Raw genomic sequence first — 23430 nt, 5'->3', positions numbered from 1 at the left:
AGTCCACTTCACTGAAACTTTTTAATATATTTATTATGTAAAGGTCAATAAAATGACAATTGTAAATAATTTATACATGTCAATCAAAAAAAAGTCCCATTCAACCCATTGGTTCACACAAAAAGGGGATTGAGCATTTATCATGCCTGTTTTAGAAGTATTGACAAAAAAGAACAAAACAAAGGGAGGACAAAAGGAAAGTATGAAACGTGTGCGTGTATGTGAGGACCACAGAATAGATCTTCATTAAGGAGTATCAGAGGGGGTGGGGAGGTAAACAAAATGTAAAGATTAATGCAAAAACATATGTACAAAATACTTGTAAAAAAAAAAGTTAAATACATGAACAGATATCAGGAAATCAATGTTTTCAATTGTAGTGGTCACATACGTTGTCTAAATACCAGACGGGTCCAGTCCCACAGACATTCATGCTTAGCCCTTTTTGTTCTCACAGTTCCCACAACATGATTAACCTTCATCTACATTCCTCTCACATCTTTGTCCACATCACAAACCAAAAGCTATCAAGAGATATCCTGAGACAACACACCTAAGGCAAGGCCATTGTCATCTTTCTAACAGTGGCTCACTGACCAGAAAACTAAAGCGCCATCACATTAGTATTCCCTGCCATGTTTCCTTCCATCTCCATTCTGCAGACACCACTCAGAACAAGGTGAGCCATTCAAATGCTGCAGAATTCTGTGTGGTTGCCTCATCAAGCCAATGAACTGTCAGGAGAATATCAGATTACCTAGGATGGGCCCCGAAATGACAGCCATGACCTTTACAGTCACAAAGACAGGACGGGTGGAGGAAGAACAATTGCTTGTGTCAAAGAACTTAAAGAATGGAACTAATGTGCTGCAGGAGACAATAGGAAACATGAGAAGGAAGACAAAGCACGGCTCTAAGCTTCTGACAATCACCCTAACGCCCAGCTCATTCTAGACCTAGAGGATGATATCAGGTTCAACCTCTACACAGAATGTAGAGGATATATGGCTGAGAATAGGGAAGTAGGCACAGTTTAGTATGATAGATGGCACTTGAGGATAAAGCTACAGTGTACTGGTCACCGAGCGAGCGGTTTGGGTCCCTAGCGTGGGTCGTACATGTTGGCCAGTTTCTTGAAGCGCGGACCCCAGTCGTTGAGGTAATCGTAGTCCTGGTCCCCATCTGAGCTGGCCGAGGCGATGGAGCTCAGGCTGCCTGCCAGAGAGCCATCCCCCTCGTAGTCATAGATCAGAGCAGTGTCATAGGGAGGCACATTGGGGTCATGGTCTGCTACCTCCAGGCCCTGTGGAGATGGACAAATGGACAAGAAATGTTTTTTCCACTGGGGATTTGGACTGTATAACTTCCAGTTTCAACTGGCAACAACAACAGGCCCTAGGGCCCTGATAGAATCCTCTCTCACATCGTTGATGAAGTCTTCAATGTCTGTGGGGTCCGCTGGGGGTTTCCGTGGGTAGGAAGGGGAGGGCAGGTTGTCTGGGTAGTCTCTCCTGAGTGGTTGGTTTCCCCTGGGGATGCCAGTGACGGGAGGATAGAAAGACGCTGGGAGTGGTCCCACATCCGCTGGGTTCCTTAGTAGGTCAATGTTAAAAGCATTCTAGAGGGAGTAAAAGATGAGAAATATTGAAGTGCTATTCCAGTCCCCTTTGATGTCTTTTAACACCTGATTTACTTAACATGGTCCGAGGAAATCATAACATAGCACATGTTGGGGGATGGGTGTTGACTCTTTTGTTCTCTATAGATGAAGAGGTTGTAGGAACCCGAACACTATAAATGTCAGTTGTGCTGTGTTAGTTTTTAGTCTAGTAAATACTGTGCTACCTTGGGAAAGATTGTGAATCTCCTTATTGCCCAAAATTAGCTAACATAAAAAAATTTTATATCACTATGTTGTGGGAAGAAAATCTTCCATCTATATAGTATATTTTCACCATCATCATCAATAATCCACTGCATTATTAGCTCTTTACAACTCATCTACGACTACCAGTTTCTTTCTTTAAAGGTGTATTTTCCAGCTTTTAATGCTATATTGCAGAAAATGCTCAGAGATTTCTTTCTTAAACAGTAGCAGGTGGTACTCACACCCATCATCAGCACCTGCGGCCATGCAAATACCCCAAATACCCAGCTTACACCAATGGGAGGTAGCATTTAGCAGTCACTTCCCCTCAGTTTGAAATACTTAACTAAATAAACAAACCGTGAGCAATTTTACCAATTTTCACTTCCAGTTTTTTGACACTGTGTCAGTGATAACGTCCTTCTGTTCTGTATCGTCTACATTCCATTAAGTTTTTGACAGCATCTATTGTTCCCAATACAATGGAGAAGGCCAACGACAGCATCACTTCCTGTCAAACCAACTCCTTAAATACCCTACTCTTTCAAGTTTGCAGTGGTGTGAACAAAGGAAAAACTATATACAGCTCCGGAAAAAGATTAAAAGACCACTGCACCTTTTTCTATCCTTTCCAAAAAAGTTGAAAAGGAAAGTTTTGAGTGAGGAACAGAAGCGTTCAATTTGCAGTGGTCTCTTCATTTTAACCCTTCTGTTCCTCACTCAAAACCTTCATTTTTGACTTTTTTTAGAAAAGAAAGAAAAAGTTGCAGTGGTCTCTTAATTTCTTCCGGAGCTGTATATATATATATATATATATATATATATATTATTTAGCCATTAAAGCATACTTTTTTTAATCCCAGACTGTAGGACTATGTGGTGTTTACTGACCTCATCCTCCTCTCCACCACCCTGCTCATCGTAGTTCAGGACGTTGTCACGGATATCATCATCTGACTCCCCCACAAGAAGCCCCTGTCCTTTCTTCATGTGGTGGCGCCTGCAGTTACCCACAGCTACGGCCAGAAGCAGCAACACTGCAAATACCAAGAGACCGATCTCACTGCAGACACACATTAGGGAAAGGGAGTGTGTGTCTGTGTGTGTGTGTGTGTGTGTGTGCGTGTGCGCGCGTGCATGCGCGCGTCCACATAGGCAAGGTTCAGGTGAAGTGTTCTCCAGGTATAACTCACTGAGCAGGAGGGCGATGCTGGCCATCACCACCAGCAAGGCGATGAAGCTGACACCAACTTGGTTGCTGGTTACGGCGGCAGATTCGCTCTTACAATCGCTGTCCTTTCCGCACGAACACACGCTCACATTGACCTGGGCGGACGCTGTGAGACTCGGAGAGCCAGAGTCAGTCACTAACACGGTGACCACGTATTCCCCCGTCTCCAGCTCGACCAGTGGATGCAGCATGGCGTGTGTCTCTGGGGAGAGGAAGTCCAATGGAAAGGATGGAGTTATTCCACTCCTTCATATGCCAGCCTGTTGTGTCATGGTACTTACAGTATGGATCAAGCAGAAACTTGGATTATACAGTATTTACACTGTAATCATTTAGTGGACATTCTGCCCCAGAGCAAAGTACAGCAGTGCATTCATCCAAAGATAGCCTACAACTAAAGGCCTGGTAATGGCAAGAATGTGTATACAATGAATTAGTTATCAGCTATATCAGTGCTACAAGGAAGAAAAACTATTTAAAACGTCTTCTTCGTCCTCTGGTTTTGTGGTGCTTACCGTTAACCTGCATGATGGTCCAGTTGGCAGACACCTCGATGGGCAGGTCAAAGGTGAACGGTTCGGCGTGGGGGGCTAGGTCCTCGTCCACGGCAGTCAGAACCAGACCAGGGGTCCCCCGGCCTGCCTCACTGCACACCGTCCCCATCAGGGGGAACAGCTGAGGGGGGAAGTCATTGGTCTCCCTCAACGAGATCACCAGAGACGCCGTCGTCGAGATTCCCCCAGAGTCTCAGAGAAAAACACACAGTTGTTTACTAGGTCAGTTCCTGTTGGGCCGGACGTCTCCAGGTGTGTAACGCGGTAACTCAGGTAACTCACCGGTGTCTGTGACTCTGATGACTGCGGTGTAAATGTTGTTCTTGACGTGAGGAGAGCGGACACTGAACGATCTCCTGGCCTTGATTTCTCCGGTCTCTGCATCGATGATTAGCCATCCCTCGGGATCTCTAGGTATGTCATACCTGATGGAAATGACAGGAGAACGTTTTATTTCTTTATGGCTACGGAATATAAGCAGGGTTATTTTCCATACGTAATAAATAAGGATGGCAGTTCTGTGGAAGACTAATCTTACCTTAGCTTTGCATTATCAGGGTCATAGGCAATGTTACTGGCCAGCAGGGTGCCAGGGGCCACTGATTCTGGAACCACAATCTCTATGGGGTCTTTATTGAAGCGCGGCGCCTCGTTCTCATTCGCTACGTTCACCACTACTGTGGCGATGCTCATGGGGTCGTTGGGGGCCTTAATGCTGAGGGGGTTCACATTCTCCACCGTCAGGGTCAGAGTATGCTCAGTTTGGGACTCAAAATCCAGAGCCTGCAAAAAAAACTCAGACAGATTAAAAACTGCAGCGCGGAATAACCACCAGACTAACGCTGTCTTGTGGATTAACAACATTTCTGACATGCAGTTAAATGCATTCACATCAGTCACGTCTTTCGAAGATACCAGCTATAGCCAGTGACATGTCACAGGTGTTCAACTGAATGAAGGGCTTTGGCTGGTCAGCATGCAACTCAGTAAGTGTCCACTAGATGGTGTTACAGTGTCATGTCCCGAGGCCTGCTTCCCTTGGACCACCGCGGTGGTCACAGCCTCTAAACATAGCCTCTCTCTGAACTGGATTAACTGATTGTCATTTTTGTCATTCTGATACAGATTTTTGTCATTCTGATACAACCCTCCCACCCTCCCCTCTTGCCAGACGGAAGATATCTTACCTTGATCACTGACAGAATACCCTGGTTGGTCCCAGGGTCAGTGTGGATGTCAAAATTCCCAGAGGAGTCGCCTTTGGTGATAGTGTATTTGGCCTGCCAGTTTCCTGTCCCCGGTTCATCTTTGTCTGTGGCGTTGACCCAACCAATCACAAAGCCTACTTTGTTCTCCACAGCTGACATAATATACTGTTGTCAGGAAACAAACACAAAAATAATGTGTTGGACTAATGGTTTGACATAAACACATGAACATACACTCAATAGTGTGTTAGGTACACCCAATGAACCCACTCTGTCTGAATACTGGCATGGATTCAACGAGGTGTTGGAAACCTTCCACAGGGATGCTGGTCCATGCTACAGTTGGTTCCACCTTATCCCATTGACTGTGCAGGCTACTCAAGTGAACTGACATCATTTTATGAGCAACAATATTCAGACACACTGTGGTATTCAAACGTTGCTCAGCTGGTACATGAGATGTAACCATGCCACATGTCACACATCGTAACACCCCCGGGAGTCTGAAACAGGCTAGAACCAGGCAGGGCTCCTACGCTGACTAAAGTGGAACGGATATGGACAGAGATGTCGTTCTGAGACGCCGTTCTGCACACCACTGATTATTATAACTGTGTCTGTTCGTGGCCCGTCTGTTATCTTCTTGCCATTCTCCTTCAACCTCTCTCATCGACATGCTGTTTTCAACCTGAGGACATCCGATGGCCGGATGTTTTTTTGTTTGTTCCACTAAAACCTGTAAAACCTTGACAAACTTGTGTGGAAAGCCCAGGAGGGGGGCATTGTCGGATACTCCGTGACCATTATGTCTCACACGACTGGCTACTGTGTGTACATGTATTTCTGTGATTTGAGTCGGACTGCTCAGTACACATTGTCTTTATTAGTAGATATAAGTGAATTGATAGAGGGGAGCTTACAGAGCTCGTGAGAGATGGAACAGTTGACCTTTTGCAGACATTGAAACTCACCTGGTCAGGGGAGAATCTAGGTCGATTGTTGTTGATGTCGTTTACATTTATGATTGCATGAGCTTCACTCGTCAAACCCATTCCTGACATGTCAGCAACCAGGACTTTCAATCTAAAACCTTTAACCACCTGTAAAGATCAACCAGACCAAAAGAAGTTCACAGTCATGTTTTGTCAAATACAGAACCCTTTCAGTGCCTGAAAGTTTTCACGGCCCCTTCACTTTCTACACATTTATTTGTGTTATAAACTTAATTTATGATTTGTTGAATTTTGGACAAGTCTGTGAATGTCCTTGAATGGCCCAGCCAAAGCTGGAGTTGAACCCCACTGATTAGTGGGGACCCCTGAAGATCGCACATGTTTTCCATACTGCTTGAAGGGATCTATAAGGCAGAATGGGGATAACCTAAATCCAGGTGTTCAAAACTGGTAGAGGCATACCTAAGACTCCAAGCTGCCAAAGGTTGACTGAATCCTTATTTACATGAGATGTTTCTGTTTTATGTTTAAATAAATTGGCACAACATCTACAAATGTTGTTTTCACTCCATCATAGGTATCGCACCTATATTGAGGCCAATGTGATCAATTATAAATTAATTATATAACACAACAAAATGTGCAGAAAGTGAAGAGGCCTGAATTCTTTCCAACAGCCCTGTGTATTATTTCACAAAATTAGTCTTTCCTTTCAAACATCTTTCAAAACATTGTGAATCTGTTGAACTAGAAAAGGGGTATGGCCTGAGTGGGTCAAAGTGAAAGTAAAAGGAGGCCCCCCTACCTCCCAGTCTATGCCCACATCTCGAGTGTAAATGGCTCCTGTCTCGTTGTTGATGCCAAACATAGTCTTGTTGATGCGAAGAGGCGGGATACTCTCCTGGCCAATGATGGAGTAGCTCAGCATAGCGTTGTCTGTGGTTGGGTCGTCAGCATCAGTCGCAGTCACAGACATCACAGAAGTGCCTGTCAAAACAGTGGCAATCATTCCCTCAGCTCACTAGCTAATTATATGCAGTCATTTAATGTATCAACTGTGTGTAGATCAGCCTTGATCCATGTGCTTTACCGGGTACAGAGAATTCAGCAACAGCCCCGGCAAACTCCTTTTGGGAGAACTTTGGTCTGTTGTCATTTTGATCCAGCACTAGAATCTCAATGGTGGAAGGATTCTCTAGTCTCTCACCACTGGGCGACAGGGCGAAGGCTTTGAGCTGTGGAGAACAGGGCATACTAGACATTGTATTTCCTCTTCTTACATGACTCTCAGCTTACTGACTGGGATGGATTTAGATTCATATGCAGCTGCTCCTTCAGCCTACAAAGCGGCCCTCTAGGGTTACAAATGTGGACGTTCCTCCTAACTGAACTCTGACAGTGTAGGTCATAAACTATCACTGGTAGATATTTGTTAGGAAAACATTCAATGACATGCCATTATGTTCTGTGACATTTCTTGTTACACAAACTAAAGGGAGACATTCAGCTAACCTGCTGTGACAGGGTTTGATTTGCATATGTGAAAGGCAACAGGGCCAATGTCTCTGCTGTGAGTTGTACCGTGAAGCTGCGGTATTTCTCTCTGTCCAGGGGCATCATACTCCGGATCCAGCCAGTCTTGTCGTCGATCTCGAAAAGATTCTTTGGGTCCTGGTCTACGCCTGGTCCCTCCAGCTTGTAGATCACCTCCCCTGTGAAAACCTTGTCTGATTTGATCTGTGTGTGTGTGGAGGGGGGGGGACACACGGTAGGAGAGCTGGGTGAGAATCCCTCTGAACAGAACAGTGGTACCAGATGTAAACTTGGTCCCTGATGGGAACAGAGAGGGTGAGAGACGGGCCGGTCAGTGGACCTGCTGGTCAGACAGGCCCATCTGGGCCTCTTACGGTCCGTTTAAAGGGCTGTCAGTGTGGGAAATAACCACGTTCACCTCAGACTGAGCACAGTGGGTGTCTAGATCTTACATTTTGTAGTAGTGACAGTGTTATCCTAACATTTACATTGTAGTCACTTAGCCAACACTTGTATCAGTCAAAGTACGCAACACTTCCTGAATGTCACTTTAGATACCGGAGGCGCTGAATACCTGAACCAGATTTTCGGGGACCTGCTTGCTGTTCTCAGACACCCTGATTGGAGGGATGATCCAGTCCCTCTTCACCCGGCTCAGACCCCCACTGCTCTTTCGTCGCCATGGGTACAGGACGGTCTGGTTCAGGTCATCCTGGTCCACTTGGCCGCTGCTCCAAACCTGGAAGGAACCAAATGGGATTCATTAAAAAGCAGTTGGTCTGACGGGGTTGGAACAGCCATCCCCTGCGTCCCTACTGGGGAATTCACTGGGATGGGTCCCTGGCTGGGTGAGAGGGGTGGGTCACTGGCTGGGAGAGAGGGGTGGGTCCCTGGCTGGGTAAGAGGGGTTGGAGCCTGGCTGGGTGAGAGGGGTGGGTCCCTGGCTGGGTAAGAGGGGTTGGTGCCTGGCTGGGTGAGAGGGGTGGGTCCCTGGGTTGGTGAGAGGGATGGAAAAGCCTGGGTACAGGTTTCAAATACTAATATACATGTCTCTGTTTCTCGCTTTGATCTATAAACAACTGGCTCCAGGAAACCACGTACACCAGTGTTGATTCTCTTTGTTTATCACGAATGCTCTGCCTTTACCACACACACGCACGCACACACACACACACACACACACGGACATACACACACACACAACCAGCAGCTGTTGCCTGTGGATTTGGTTCCAGTGATTTCCCACCCTCCATATGAGTCCCACTGACAAACAGCCCTTTATGTCCGACTCGGCACCTGACCAGGGTTCTGGGGTCACCTTACAAGTCGGTTATGGGGACAGAATTCCTATCTCTCCCTTTCTCATGCACACACACATACACACACACACACGCACTCACACACACATTCCTTAGGTCAGACACCGCCTGCCACCACTCTTCAGTTGCAAAGCTCAGCCTTTGGTCTGAACAAGATGCTGATATTGGCAGATAAGTCTTGAAGGTGTTATGCTTGCTTGCTAAAAAGCCACAGAAAATATAACATATTTTGTTCATTCTGTAGTAACTCTTAATGACAGTGTAATTGTTGCTAATGCTGTACTGAACAGAATAGGGAACATTCTGAATTTCTCCCTCTCCATAAATATGACACATACTATGTATCATTAGATTTTATATATATATATATATATATATATATATATATATATATATATATATATATATATATATATATTGTGAATAGGAACTTGGTGGTCCTTCCCTGTCTCTTAATAAGGGATGGGACTCTGGCACTTTGGCATGATGCTGTCCAGTCTCAGGAGAATGCCAACCATGATAGGCATGTGGTGGCTGAGTTGTGCAGACTAATCTTAGAGTTGTCCATATTTCTGACCCCGGCTCTGGACCAAAGCCCCGGTGTAGCCTTCCTGTGCTCACACAGAGATGTTTACACTCACATACCAGGCTAGACAGCAAAGCCTTCTCACATACCAGGCTAGATAGCAAAGCCTTCTCACCTTTCACCACTGCTCCGATCACAGCCCAGAGACCAAGTCACAGACCAATGGCCCTGTTCAATCCAAATCTATAACAGGATGACACGGAGTAAATGAACTGTGAATTTCTGATTCATTCTAATTAACATAGTTATGTGTCGAATCGTGTTGTTTTTTGTCATTGTTTTGAGTAACGACAACAACTCAGGAAGAATAAGTAATGTAAACTAGAGAGACACGTAGCTGTTGAGGTCCGCTATCCTGGTCCACAAAAGTTCACCCTCACGTTGTGTTTCAGGAAATCAGGAAGCTACACATCTAAGTCTAATCAAGTGATTTGGAAGAAAGCCTGCTACAAGTCAAACAGTACTACCCTAAATCCAATAAAAACATTGAGTCATTCTCCTGTGGGCTGACACTCATCTGGCTCCAGCGTGTGTGTGGCAAACAAATGCAGTGGGGGTTTCTAATGTCTTAATGTCTTTACCAGTTCAACAGTGACTGGGCTACACCTCGGAGTCACCTTACCAATTAGGACCAGTGACTACTGACAGCTAACGTGAAAGACAACACACCCTGGCCCTTTCTTCTTACTGACATGAACTGTTTTAGGGACCCGTATCCAGATACTTTTACACCTTGACCTCTCACCCCGTGGCCAGAGAAGCAGGACAGTTGCACAGTGCCTAATGGCGGGTCAACTCACCCTCAACCTAGTAAGGGAGTAAACATTTCCTAGTCAAAATGTTTTTTTTCAATATTGACATTTGTATTAATTAATTTATGATCTCTTTCTATGTTTTGGTTGCTACAGGTGCAAACCTCTCATTAGTTAATAAACCATGTAAATATAAATGAAAAAGGAGGTTTCTGCTGGAATGTGTGTTGTTTTGTTTCTGTTTGCTGACATTTTGGGATAAGAGGGATATGTGTTTATTGGTTTCTAAATGTAGTGGTTTTGTAGCCTTTTAAGTGATGATTAGGTGTCCTGTGTATCTGCCGTGAAGACACCTGTCCAGTATATCAGGAATGAATGTGCATTCTAGACTCTAATCAGCAACAGGTATTCAACAGTAATGTGGCATCGTTTATTAGAAACCAATACAAAAAGCATGAAAATGTATGTCCTGGATAGCCATTAACCCAACTGAACAAAGATATTGATTTGATTTTTTTAAATTTGTGGCCTGATTAGTGATGCAGGCGATGGGAGGAGACACAGTGGCAAATATTCAGAGGTTAAAGTCTCTGAACAATCTTCCCAACTGACATACAGATAGAAGTTGTCCTGAATCACAAAACGTTTGATTCTGATGAAGCATTTACAATGAAAAATATCAGAGCAACTACAGCATTAGGAGACCTGACGTGATAATCTGCTGCTGTGATGAAATGCCACACAGACTGTTCAGTCGTGATAATCTGCTGCTGTGATGAAATACCCCACAGACTGTTCAGTTGTGATAATCTGCTGCTGTGATGAAATGCCACACAGACTGTTCAGTCGTGATAATCTGCTGCTGTGATGAAATACCACACAGACTGATCAGTTGTAATAATCTGCTGCTGTGATGAAACACGACACAGAGTGTTCTGTCATTATAATCTGCTGCTGTGATGAAATACCCCACAGACTGTTCAGTTGTGATAATCTGCTGCTGTGATGAAATGCCACACAGACTGTTCAGTCGTGATAATCTGCTGCTGTGATGAAATACCACACAGACTGATCAGTTGTAATAATCTGCTGCTGTGATGAAATACTACACAGATTGTTCAGTCGTTATAATCTGCTGCTGTGATGAAGCACGACAGACTGTTCAGTTGTAATAATCTGCTGCTCTGATGAAACACGACACAGAGTGTTCTGTCATTATAATCTGCTGCTGTGATGAAATACCCCACAGACTGTTCAGTTGTGATAATCTGCTGCTGTGATGAAATACCACACAGACTGTTCAGTTGTGATAATCTGCTGCTGTGATGAAATACCACACAGACTGTTCAGTCGCTGAAGCTTTGGAGCCAGCCGGTCACACTTTTATGGGTACTGGGGTGCCAGCAACAACCCAATGCAACACATTCTGTTGTCTCTAAAAAAAGGCTTTGATTGTGTGCCAAACTTCCCAACAGCATTTAGAGCCTGCATTTAGTGAATGAAACTAAGCCAGTAAGACACACACATATGTCCCCATGGAGAAGATAACCTCTCACTGAAAGCTTGGGAGAGAGGATATTATAATAATAAAATGATTTAAATTCATGCTGTTGAATCAACAATGCTCAATCGCGTGCACGCACTAACACACACACACACACACACTCATTGAGACACCCATTTCAGTTCTCACACTCATTTATAAACTTAAAGATTGACAGCTTGGCCGTGATTTCAGATTTGTATGGTAAATTGGGCTTTTCGTAATCTTCCCCCCATCTTTCTTGACAAGCCCTATAACCCCACTCACCAGCAGTACCAGAGAAAAACATTCCAACCAAGCCATTCACTGGGGCAGCTGCTTCAAACAATTGGTGGGACATGATGGGGGAGCATGATATGCAATCCCCAGAGGGAGAGTTTTATATCTACAGAGTAATAACATGCCTAACGACACAAACCGTGAAAGTGGTAACTCTGTTTGAAAGTGTATCTTTGTTGAGCTGCTGTGTGATAAAACACCTCTAAATTGTTTGAGTCACTCCTTCATTTACCACAGTAAGTATAGTCACTGCAAGAGACAGATAGATATTGAGACAGATATAGAAGGTTTTAAAAAAATATATAGTATGCTCTTGCAAGAGTTCCAAGTCTGTCTACTTTGTTAGGGGTACAAGTGTTGAGTAAATCATAGACATATTCCTCTAAATAAAACAGACTGCCATCTGCTAGCTGAGTGGAGGTATGCCAGACAGTGTCACAGCATGGGAGGTAGGACAGAATGCAGGCAGCATGTCTCCCTGTCCCTCTAGCCATCAGGTGGATGGTTGGACAGGTGTCCCTGGTCTGTTCATGGCTCCTCTCCGTCACTGTTCCAAAGACTCATTCAGTCGCCTGTATTGATCAGCCAACTCATCCCCTCCTTAGCCCCGCCCATTGAACGCTTCAACCTCCTATTTTTGGGACTGCTAGCCTGTATTTCCTGAGAACAGATGTCTGAACTTCATGACTGTTGACCTAATGGGGATGGTGGGAGCTACTTAGGACTCCACTCCCATAGTTTGTGAGTGAAAACAGCGCTCACAAACTATAATTTTATTGAAGACTTAGGGAGGCTAGACCAGGATGCAAGCTACTTCCTCTTCCTCATCCACCCCTACCACCATTACAACTATCACTACCACATTACAACTACCACATTACAACTAATACTATCACTACCCAATTACAACTACCACATTACAACTACAACTATCACTACCCCATTATAACTAGCACATTACAACTACTACTATCACTACCACATTACAACTACCACATTACAACTAATACTATCACTACCACATTATAACTACCACATTACAACTACCACATTACAACTAATACTATCACTACCACATTATAACTACTACTATCACTACCACATTACAACTACCACATTACAACTAATACTATCACTACCCAATTACAACTACCACATTAAAACTAATACTATCACTACCCAATTACAACTACCACATTACAACTACTACTATCACTACCACATTACAACTACCACATTACAACTAATACTATCACTACCACATTATAACTAGCACATTACAACTTCTACTATCACTACCACATTACAACTACCACATTACAACTAATACTATCACTACCAAATTACAACTACCACATTACAACTACTACTATCACTACCACATTATAACTACTACTATCATGTCACATTATAACTAGCACATTACAACTTCTACTATCACTACCACATTACAACTACCACATTACAACTAATACTATCACTACCACATTACAACTACCACATTACAACTAATACTATCACTACCACATTACTACAACCACCACTACTACAACAAATATCACCCCCACAACTTTCACCACCACTACCATCATCACCACCACTATCTCAACCACAACAATTACCACCAGTATGACTATAACCAACACCACCAATATGACTATAACCACCACCACTATGACTATAACCACCACCAGTATGACTATAAACACCACCACTATGACTATAACCACCACCACCAGTATGACTACAACCATCACCAGTATGACTATAACCACCACCACCAGTATGACTGTAACCACCACCACTATGACTATAACCACCACCACCACTATGACTACAACCATCACCAGTATGACTATAACCACCATTATGACTATAAACACGACCACCAGTATGACTATAACCACCATCACCACTATGACTATAACCACCACCAGTATGACTATAATCACCACCACCACTATGACTATAACCACCACCACCAGTATGACTATAACCACCAGTATGACTATAACCACCACCACCACTATGACTATAACCACCACTATGACTATAACCACCACTATGACTATACCCACCACCACCACCAGTATGACAATAACCACCACCACCAGTATGACTATAACCACCAGTATGACTATAACCACCACCACCACTATGACTATAACCACCAGTATGACTATAACCACCACCACCACTATGACTATAACCACCACTATGACTATAACCACCACTATGACTATACCCACCACCACCACCACTATGACTATAACCACCACCACCAGTATGACTATAACCACCACCACCACTATGACTATAACCACCACTATGACTATAAGCACCACTATGACTATAACCACCACTATGACTATACCCACCACCACCACCAGTATGACAATAACCACCACCACCATTGTGACTATAACCACCACTATGAATATAACCACCATTATGACTATAACCACTACTATGACTATAACCACCACCACCACTATGACTATAACCACCAGTATGAATATAACCACCACTATGACTATAACCACCAGTATGACTATAACAGCCATTATGACTATAACCACCACTATGAATATAACCACCATTATGACTATAACCACCACCACCATTATGACTATAACCACCACCACCACCACTATGAATATAACCACCACCACTATGAATATAACCACCATTATGACTGTTACCACCACTATGACTATAACCACCACTATGAATATAACTACCATTATGACTATAACCACCACTATGACTATAACCACCGCCACCACCATGAATATAACCACCAGTATGACTATAACCACCATTATGACTATAACCACCAGTATAACTATAACCACCATTATGACTATAACCACCACCACCACTATGAATATAACCACCACTATGAATATAACCACCACCACTATGAATATAACCACCATTATGACTGTTACCACCACTATGACTATAACCACCACTATGAATATAACTACCATTATGACTATAACCACCACTATGACTATAACCACCACCACCACCATGAATATAACCACCAGTATGACTATAACCACCATTATGACTATAACCACCAGTATAACTATAACCACCATCATGACTATAACCACCACCACCACTATGAATATAACCACCATTATGACTATAACCACCACCACCATTATGAATATAACCACCACCACCATTATGAATATAACCACCATTATGACTATAACCACCACCACCACTATGACTATAACCACAACCACCACTATGACTATAACCACCACCACCACTATGACTATAACCACAACCACCACTATGACTATAACCACCACCACTATGACTATAACCACAACCACCACTCTGACTATAACCACCACCACTATGACTATAACCACAACCACCACTATGACTATAACCACAACCACCACTATGACTATAACCACAACCACCACTATGACTATAACCACCACCACCACTATGACTATAACCACAACCACCACTATGACTATAACCACAACCACCACTATGACTATAACCACAACCACCACTATGACTATAACCACCACCACTATGACTATAACCACAACCACCACTCTGACTATAACCACCACCACTATGACTATAACCACAACCACCACTATGACTATAACCACAACCACCACTATGACTATAACCACCACTACTATGACTATAACCACAACCACCACTATGACTATAACCACCACCACTATGACTATAACCACAACCACCACTATGACTATAACCACCACCACCACCACAACCCGTCTTCATTCCAGGGTCAGCCTTCTATCAGAGTTATGACAACAGCTCAAGGAAAGACCATTACTGTGCCCATTCACACTGCTGTGTCTATGGCTTTTGTTCTGTTCATCTTGTCTGGCACTACTTTTCCCCTCTCATACAATAGAAAATACTCTTTGTGTCACAGAGAAAATGACCACCATGTCCAAACATCATTTGATGTAAAATACATGGTGCTATGAATGAGATGAGATTACAAGGGTCCCATTTCAAAAATTGCCGCTTTTTTGTTCCTTCCCAGGTAAGGTCTTGCCACAGCTTTTGTGAACGAAAATGAAAAATGAACACAGACTTAATGGGGTTTTCTAACAATATGATGGGTCATTAATTGGTCTTTGAGTCAGCTGGTGAAAATGGAGGCAACATTCCAAATTCATCCTTCTTTCATCTTCGACTCCTCTCTCCCCACCTCACGTCGGAGGAAGAGATCCCAGGCCCCCCCGATTTGACACTTCACTCAGAAGTGTTTAGAGACAGAGGACTGTGGATGCGATGATTCTGAAGATGAATAAGGAAAGAGCCATCTCTGATGAAAATGCCCTGGCAGAGTGGCTTCAATGTTGAGTCTGTCCCTACAGTGGTGGGAGGCCCTTCCTGAAACCCAACACCGAGGAAAACAGAACGCCTCCATACAGACTGAACAGGCTTGTGATTCAGACACTGAGCAGCTGTACTGAGTGATTGATTCCAATAAGCATGAACTCAGCACCGGCTGCTGCTTTACGGACGGATTTGTCCCTGATTTCATGGTTTAGGGAGTGTCCAACTCCTCTTTCCGCTGTGGGGATTACAGAGCGGGACAAATGGCATCAAGTACGCATCTGCAAACAGCTGTTGGCCGACATGGCTGTCTCTATGAACAGAACCCACTCATTGTAGGCTCACAGCGTATAACATCTCTCTTTCTTTCCCAGACATATTCTCAGAAACAACCCATCTTCCAATAGGGGTACCGTGGATATAGAAGCTGTCTATGAAACCTCACCACTTTCCACTCACCAGGTCGTAACAACTCCGGCCTTTCAACATGGAACTTAAGCTCGCATAGCTTACACAGAGCTAAAATAGTTTTCTGATCTATGTAGCCAGCGTAAAAAGGATCTTGAGGCATGAAGGATCATGTTCTGTGGTTTCAGGTCCCGTCGGGCCACTCACCAATACAGTACTGAAAGTCAGCGAAGAATGGAAATTCTCTTTTGTACGCATTTGTGCTTAAAGTGAATAGCATTCAGTTGACTTATATTGCGATGGAAGCGAAGCTTGATGCGTCATGACATACCTGTCCCTCTAAATCACTGTAAGACACATGGCCATTGGCCGGGGGGCAAAGTGTGACTAACTGGCATCCTCCGCGGCTGTTCCCATGATTTATTACAACCCTCTTCTACAGCTGATGCCATTTACCGTATGTGAATCTCACACTGGATACAGTGATTAAGACAATTTTGTTCAAATAGTTGCACATCCCTATTTGACGATCGTGGCATTCAATTTGAAATCTCTTGCCATCCAAGCGTTTAAAAATGAATTTAGCCACGTACATCTGCAATATCCATAATTGTTGTAGGTCACTGAACAATAGATGTAAACAGAGGGTCAGATATCTCAGTCTCCAACCTGGGTTCTATTACTTGTATAAACAGCCTTAGCGACAGTGAGTTTTTAAGTTATCCATTTTGTGTCTTATAATGGTGTTGGTGACAAGCCTACTAACAATGGAGCCCACATTTCCATCTGATGTACAAAACTGTTGTGAAATGTTTAGATTAGACAATAGCCATGTTTACATCTTCACTCGATATTTATCATCTTTATTGATAATTAGTTCCTGTTATGTTATACAGACTGACTCATTACTATTCAAACAAACCATATATTTACAAAATGACCAGTTAAATAGTCTCCCCAAAACCTGTGACTGTTAACTCCTGCACATAGGAAATGCAGGGCAAACACACTTTGGAACTCCTTCCACTTGAATCCCATCCAAATAGCTTTAAATGACACAAATATCCAAATAAAACAGACAACAGAAAATATCATTTTTAAATTGAGACTGAAACTAAGATGGCTCCACTCCAGTCCAGTTAAACGAACAGTATTCTTTAAGGATGTGTAGGCCGTGAAGCCTAGAGAGAGAGAGAGGGAGAGAGAGCGCATCGCTCCTACCTGACAAAGGCCAGCCACCAGCACACACAGCACTGCCAACCTCCTCGCTGCCATCTCCTGTGCCAGCGTGTTATCTTCTCAATGGACCTCAACACGTACTGTACAACAATGGTCACAATGGCCCTCGATTTAAACCCGTTTCAGGAGAACCTAATGGTTCTTGGCAGTAGTGGGCAACGAAACCAAATGTCTCAAATCTGAACCCCTGCACCTCTCTCCGTCTCTCCGTCCCTCTCTCTCTCTGGCCACTGACTGCGGGGCTGCTTGAGTGACAGCACATGTGTGCTGGGGTCCATGGGAGGGCTGAAGACTGAAACTCTAACCCTCTTGCTCTCTGAATCTCCAGTTGGGACACACCCCAGCTATGGGCAGGGAAGTATGGAGGGGGTTCACTCTTTAAAAAAAAGAGTGAAAAAGCAAGAGGGTTAGAAAGGAAGAAAGAACAACAAAAAAGGGACAGAGAAGGGAGAGAAAGGAAAGGAATATTGGAGAAGGACATAAACATTTTAAGAATGAATTTTGAAAGGAGAAAGAGAGAGAGGAGTAAAGAAGGAGAGAGAGGAGTAAAGAAGGAGAGAGAGGAATAAAGGAGTGTGGATGAAAGAGGAAAAGCAGCTGGTGGCTGTGCTGTATGAAGAGCCTGTTGTAGGTCAGTCCTCAACAGCAGTTTTCAGTCTGTCATTGCTCAGGCCTGACTGCCTGCCTTTCCCTGGGCCACGCAGCCCACGAAGAGCCTCTATTACTTGTCCCCATCCAACACTGCATTTACCCTCAACACCACCAACAAAGCAGAACACCTACCCAAAAAATATGCCCTCTGACAGAACTCCCTACATTCTGTTACTGAAGCTCCTTCCATTCCAAACAAATCCTCCGCTTCGCTACCTGTCACATAAAGATCTTCAGCTGGAGGTAATTGAATGTCCTAAGAGGGCATACGGAAGCTTTACTGTCCATGCAGTTCTGTTATCTGTTATGTCATACCCTCAGAAATACAGACTAACTCACTTTCATCTCCAGCTGTCGGAATGCCGTGTCAGAGCAGTGAGTGAAAAACTAGATCTACTGCACTCTGTGGATTATTTAATGACACTTCTATGACAGTGATGAATGTTTCAATGCCCTAAATCTCCACCAGGTCAAAAAGAATCTTTGAACAGAGCTTTACTCAGACTGCTGCAGCTGTAATGAGTCTTTGACGAGCAGAGAGGAGGCAGATTGTGTTGTTATGTTTTTGGGGATGTGGTGCTAGATCCCTCCCCATGTCAAGCCTGTTGTTTTATCCTCAGAGAGGGCTCACTGCTGATTGATACGAGCCAGAGTTTAGATGGAAGACTTAAGGGAGATGGGGGGGGGACTGAAAGGGAGACTGGGAGGGAGTAAGGAGGTAGACTGAGGAGGGAGTAGGAGGAGTCTGGCGGAGACTGGATGGAGACTGGGGGGAGACTGGAGGCAAACTGAGGGCGGAGACTGAGGGGAGAGACTGAGAGCCGAATCAGAGGAAGAACAACACCATTCTCCATGCTACTCCCAACACTCATCACCTCTGTCATCTCTAGGGTCAGAGGTCACAATGGCTAGTTAGCTGGTTAACACCATTGCACCATGTTGTCCACCCAGCACCATTCCTGGATGCAAGGTCCAGTCACAGTGTGAATGAAAGCTTGTTTTAATTAATCTGCAATGTGAATCATTACGGAAGAAGTAAGGAGATTTGAAGGAAAAGTGGATCTACTATATATGTGAATGTGTGTTGAAGTTGAAGTATACAGTGGATATCAAACATATACATACCTTTGCTGAAAATGCAGCTTTAAAGGTTGAAATCCATATTATGTATAAAGGTAATTTGCTGTCACCTGAAATTAGTCAAAGTGATTCCAACTGGTCCAAATCAAAATCAGAAAGAGGGATATAAAATATTTCTCAAGACATGACATACACTCACCTAAAGGATTATTAGGAACACCATACTAATACTGTGTTTGACCCCCTTTCACCTTCAGAACTGCCTTAATTCTACGTGGCATTGATTCAACAAGGTGCTGAAAGCATTCTTTAGAAATGTTGGCCCATATTGATAGGATAGCAATCTTGCAGTTGATGGAGATTAGTGGGATGCACATCCAGGGCATGAAGCTCCCGTTCCACCACATCCCAAAGATGCTCTATTGGGTTGAGATCTGGTGACTGTGGGGGCCATTTCAGTACAGTGAACTCATTGTCATGTTCAAGAAACTAATTTGAAATGATTCGAGCTTTGTGACATGGTGCATTATTCTGCTGGAAGTAGCCATCAGAGGATGGGTACATGGTGGTCATAAAGGGATGGACATGGTCAGAAACAATGCTCAGGTAGGCCGTGGCATTTAAACGATGCCCAATTGGCACTAAGGGGCATAAAGTGTGCCAAGAAAACATCCCCCACACCATTACACCACCACCACCAGCCTGCACAGTGGTAACAAGGCATGATGGATCCATGTTCTCATTCTGTTTACGCCAAATTCTGACTCTACCATCTGAATGTCTCAACAGAAATCGAGACTCATCAGACCAGGCAACATTCTTCCAGTCTTCAATTGTCCAATTTTGGTGAGCTTGTGCAAATTGTAGCCTCTTTTTCCTATTTGTAGTGGAGATGAGTGGTACCGGTGGGGTCTTCTGCTGTTGGAGCCCATCCTCCTCAAGGTTGTGCGTGTTGTGGCTTCACAAATGCTTTGCTGCATACCTTGGTTGTAACGAGTGGTTATTTCAGTCAAAGTTGCTCTTCTATCAGCTTCAATCAGTCGGCCCATTCTCCTCTGACCTCCAGCATCAACAAGGCATTTTCGCCCACAGGACTGCCGCATACTGGATGTTTTTCCCTTTTCACACCATTCTTTGTAAACCCTAGAAATGGTTGTGCGTGAAAATCCCAGTAACTGAGCAGATTGTGAAATACTCAGACCGGCCCGTCTGGCACCAACAACCATGCCACGCTCAAAATCTTAAATCACCTTTCTTTCCCATTCTGACATTCAGTTTGGAGTTCAGGAGATTGTCTTGACCAGGACCACACCCCTAAATGCATTGAAGCAACTGCCATGTGATTGGTTGATTAGATAATTGCATTAATGAGAAATTGAACAGGTGTTCCTAATAATCCTTTAGGTGAGTGTATATCATGGAACACTGTAAAGACCATCATTAAAAGTTGGGGGCAAGATGGCACCATCAGGACATTTATTTTAAAAAATATGTCCCTTCACTATTAATGACAGGGCAAGAACAAAGCTCATTAGAGTGATTACCAAGAGGCCAATTGCAACCTTAAACAAGCTTCACGATTATTGTTAGGAACTGGAAACTCCCTGAATATTACAACCTCTGCGCTTATTCTCCATGGATAAAAACATGTATTTCAAAATTAATGTTTGGTGCAATGCCAACAGGGCTCTTCACCCAAGGTACACAGTACCTACTGTCAAGCATGGTGGCGGCAGCATCATCGCATGGGGCTGCTTCTCTTCAGTAGGGACAGGGGCTCTGGTGAGGATAGAGGAGGCAATGAATGATTCCAAATATCAAGTTTTGACACAAACCCTGTTACCCACAACCAGAAAGCTGATGTTAAATATTTTTTTTACTTTTAACACAACAGCAACCTGAAGCACATAGTTGAATCCACCAAAGAATTGCTTTGCAAAAAGAAAAATCGATTAACTGAAATTGCTGAGTCAGTCCCAGGCCCTCAATCCTATAGAAAATATGTGGACCAAAAGAAGGCTGTGCACAGGAGATCTCCTCACATCTTGACTGAACTTGAACCCTTCTGCAAAGAAGCATGGTATAAAACAACACATTCCAGGTGTAATTCAAACAAAAGGTGCTTCCAGTAAATATTACTGAAGGTATGCAGGTGTATGAAACCAAGGTGTTATTCAAGGGAATTCAATTTGTCAAATTTAATATACAGCCTTTAAATAAACAAAAGCTAAATATTTAATGAAGTGGTGTTGACTTTTGCTATCCACTGTATATCAGTATAATTAGAATGACCGTAGGTGTTTGTGTGTGCTGACTAACCCAGTGTGATGAATGGATGTCTGTCCATGAGGGTTTCTGTGTCAGTAGAGGTGCCTGGGCTGACTGAATGTTCGGCACCTGTCTGTCTCTGTCACGTTACGGGAGCAGCTGGCAGGAGCCGTCCCTTTCCCCGTTCCTCTGTTCCTCCGCCCCACATACCCTTAATACCCTTCAGCTCACCCCAACAGGAGCTCCAGACTCCCTGTGTCTTGGCCAGACTAGAGGGGTGGAGAGAGGGCTTGGCATCCATGTCTACTGCCAACTGCTGGCCACCCAGGGTCCCATTTCTTTGTTATTGTTCAAAGTATCCCTTGTTATACAAGACAAGCTGTTATTGTCACAGGTACGCTACACTGATCATTAATAACAAAATGAATTGTAATAATTAAAATAAAAAGAGAAGTCTTCAAACACTGGAGAAGTACAGAATGCAGCCAACAAACTCTACTGAGTGTGCCTCTCCTCTCCCCTTAATCACTCGCTTCTATCTCCTCAGGCACACTCTTCTCTCCACTGGGTCACTCTCCTCTCCCTAGGTCACTCTCCCCTGGGTCACTCCTCTCTACCAGGTCACTCTCCTCTTCCGAGTTAGTCTCCTCTCTACTGGGTCACTCTCCTCTCCCCTGAGTTACTCTCCTCTCCCCTGAGTTACTCTCCTCTCCCCTGAGTTACTCTCGTCTCCCCTGAGTTACTCTCCTCTCCCCTGAGTTACTCTCCTCTCCCCTGAGTTACTCTCGTCTCTCCTGAGTTACACTCCTCTCCCCTATGTTACTCTCCACTCCCCTGAGTTATTATCCTCTTCTTTGAGTTACTCTCCTGTCTTTTAAATGAGAATTGTTATTTGTATTATAAATAATACAATCTTTTCTAGGGAGTGATACATTTTTTGTTAGGACTAATCAAGATGACATTTCAGTGAACGTTTGAAACCTTTTAACATTACCAAAAGAAGTGCAACAACAGGATGATCAAATGTACACGGCATCTCTACTCTACATGCAGTGTCCCATGGTGGTGATAATAGTGAGAGCCGCCAGCCTGAGGTGGTCCGGGGCTCATTCTCCAGTGTCGATGTCATTAAAGACACTGCAGGGGTGACAGGTGGTTGGGACCATTCTGAAGCAGTAATAAGAACTGTAACAAGCATAGCAAGCTGGCTCTCCATCAGACCCAGAGATGATGAGACAGATAGTGTATCATTAGGAAACACTCCGGGTGTTCTCATTATATCAGGGACACCTCAGGCGCTGGAAATAAAAAGGCATTGTGAATGGATACCACACTTACAGGTTTTCTGTCCTGATGGATTTTTATTCCAGAAGACATGCCTTGTCACCACAGAAATGATGCAATGCTGTTCTGAAGGGTTAAAGGGTTATCAATAATGAAGAGAAACCTGGCTGACCTCCAGAGCACAAGATGCTTCATTGACAAAGACGAGTGCAGACGTAACAGATGCCAAAGCAGCTGAAAGCACAAGTCGCCAGGGAGAACTTGTCGAGGTCTCTCATTTCTTCCAAAACCTCACTTCCTCGTCAATCTCTGTTTA

The 23430-nt window shown here is 43.8% G+C and overlaps 1 protein-coding gene across 1 annotated transcript; it reads right to left on the bottom strand.

Annotated features, from left to right (window-relative positions):
• Nucleotides 1-12: 12 nt before the first annotated feature.
• Nucleotides 13-18096, bottom strand: cdh15 (cadherin 15, type 1, M-cadherin (myotubule)). The gene is made up of 14 exons (XM_010881511.4): nucleotides 17814-18096; nucleotides 7921-8085; nucleotides 7395-7550; nucleotides 6904-7048; nucleotides 6619-6800; nucleotides 5832-5960; nucleotides 4840-5025; nucleotides 4191-4435; nucleotides 3935-4077; nucleotides 3614-3844; nucleotides 3061-3300; nucleotides 2759-2904; nucleotides 1424-1618; nucleotides 13-1303 (listed from the first exon to the last, which is right to left on the bottom strand). The coding sequence occupies exons 1-14, from the start codon at nucleotides 17865-17867 to the stop codon at nucleotides 1103-1105; spliced, it is 2418 nt and encodes an 805-aa protein (XP_010879813.2). The 5' UTR covers nucleotides 17868-18096; the 3' UTR covers nucleotides 13-1102.
• Between the last annotated feature and the right edge of the window lie 5334 nt (nucleotides 18097-23430).

The sequence above is a fragment of the Esox lucius genome, chromosome 2 (assembly GCF_011004845.1).
Source record: "Esox lucius isolate fEsoLuc1 chromosome 2, fEsoLuc1.pri, whole genome shotgun sequence".
NCBI lineage: Eukaryota > Metazoa > Chordata > Actinopteri > Esociformes > Esocidae > Esox > Esox lucius.
Note: the sequence above shows the minus strand (reverse complement) of the source record. Positions and strands in the feature narration are given on the sequence as shown.

Excerpts from the sequence above, each read along its gene's own strand:
- cdh15 (XM_010881511.4), bottom strand. The coding sequence starts at position 17,867 with ATGGCAGCGAGGAGGTTGGCAGTGCTGTGTGTGCTGGTGGCTGGCCTT. Across the intron at positions 7,551-7,920 it reads TCCCCGAAAATCTGGTTCAG|ATCAAATCAGACAAGGTTTT; the intron begins GTATTCAGCGCC and ends ACACACACACAG. Across the intron at positions 7,049-7,394 it reads AGAAATACCGCAGCTTCACG|CTCAAAGCCTTCGCCCTGTC; the intron begins GTACAACTCACA and ends TGTTCTCCACAG.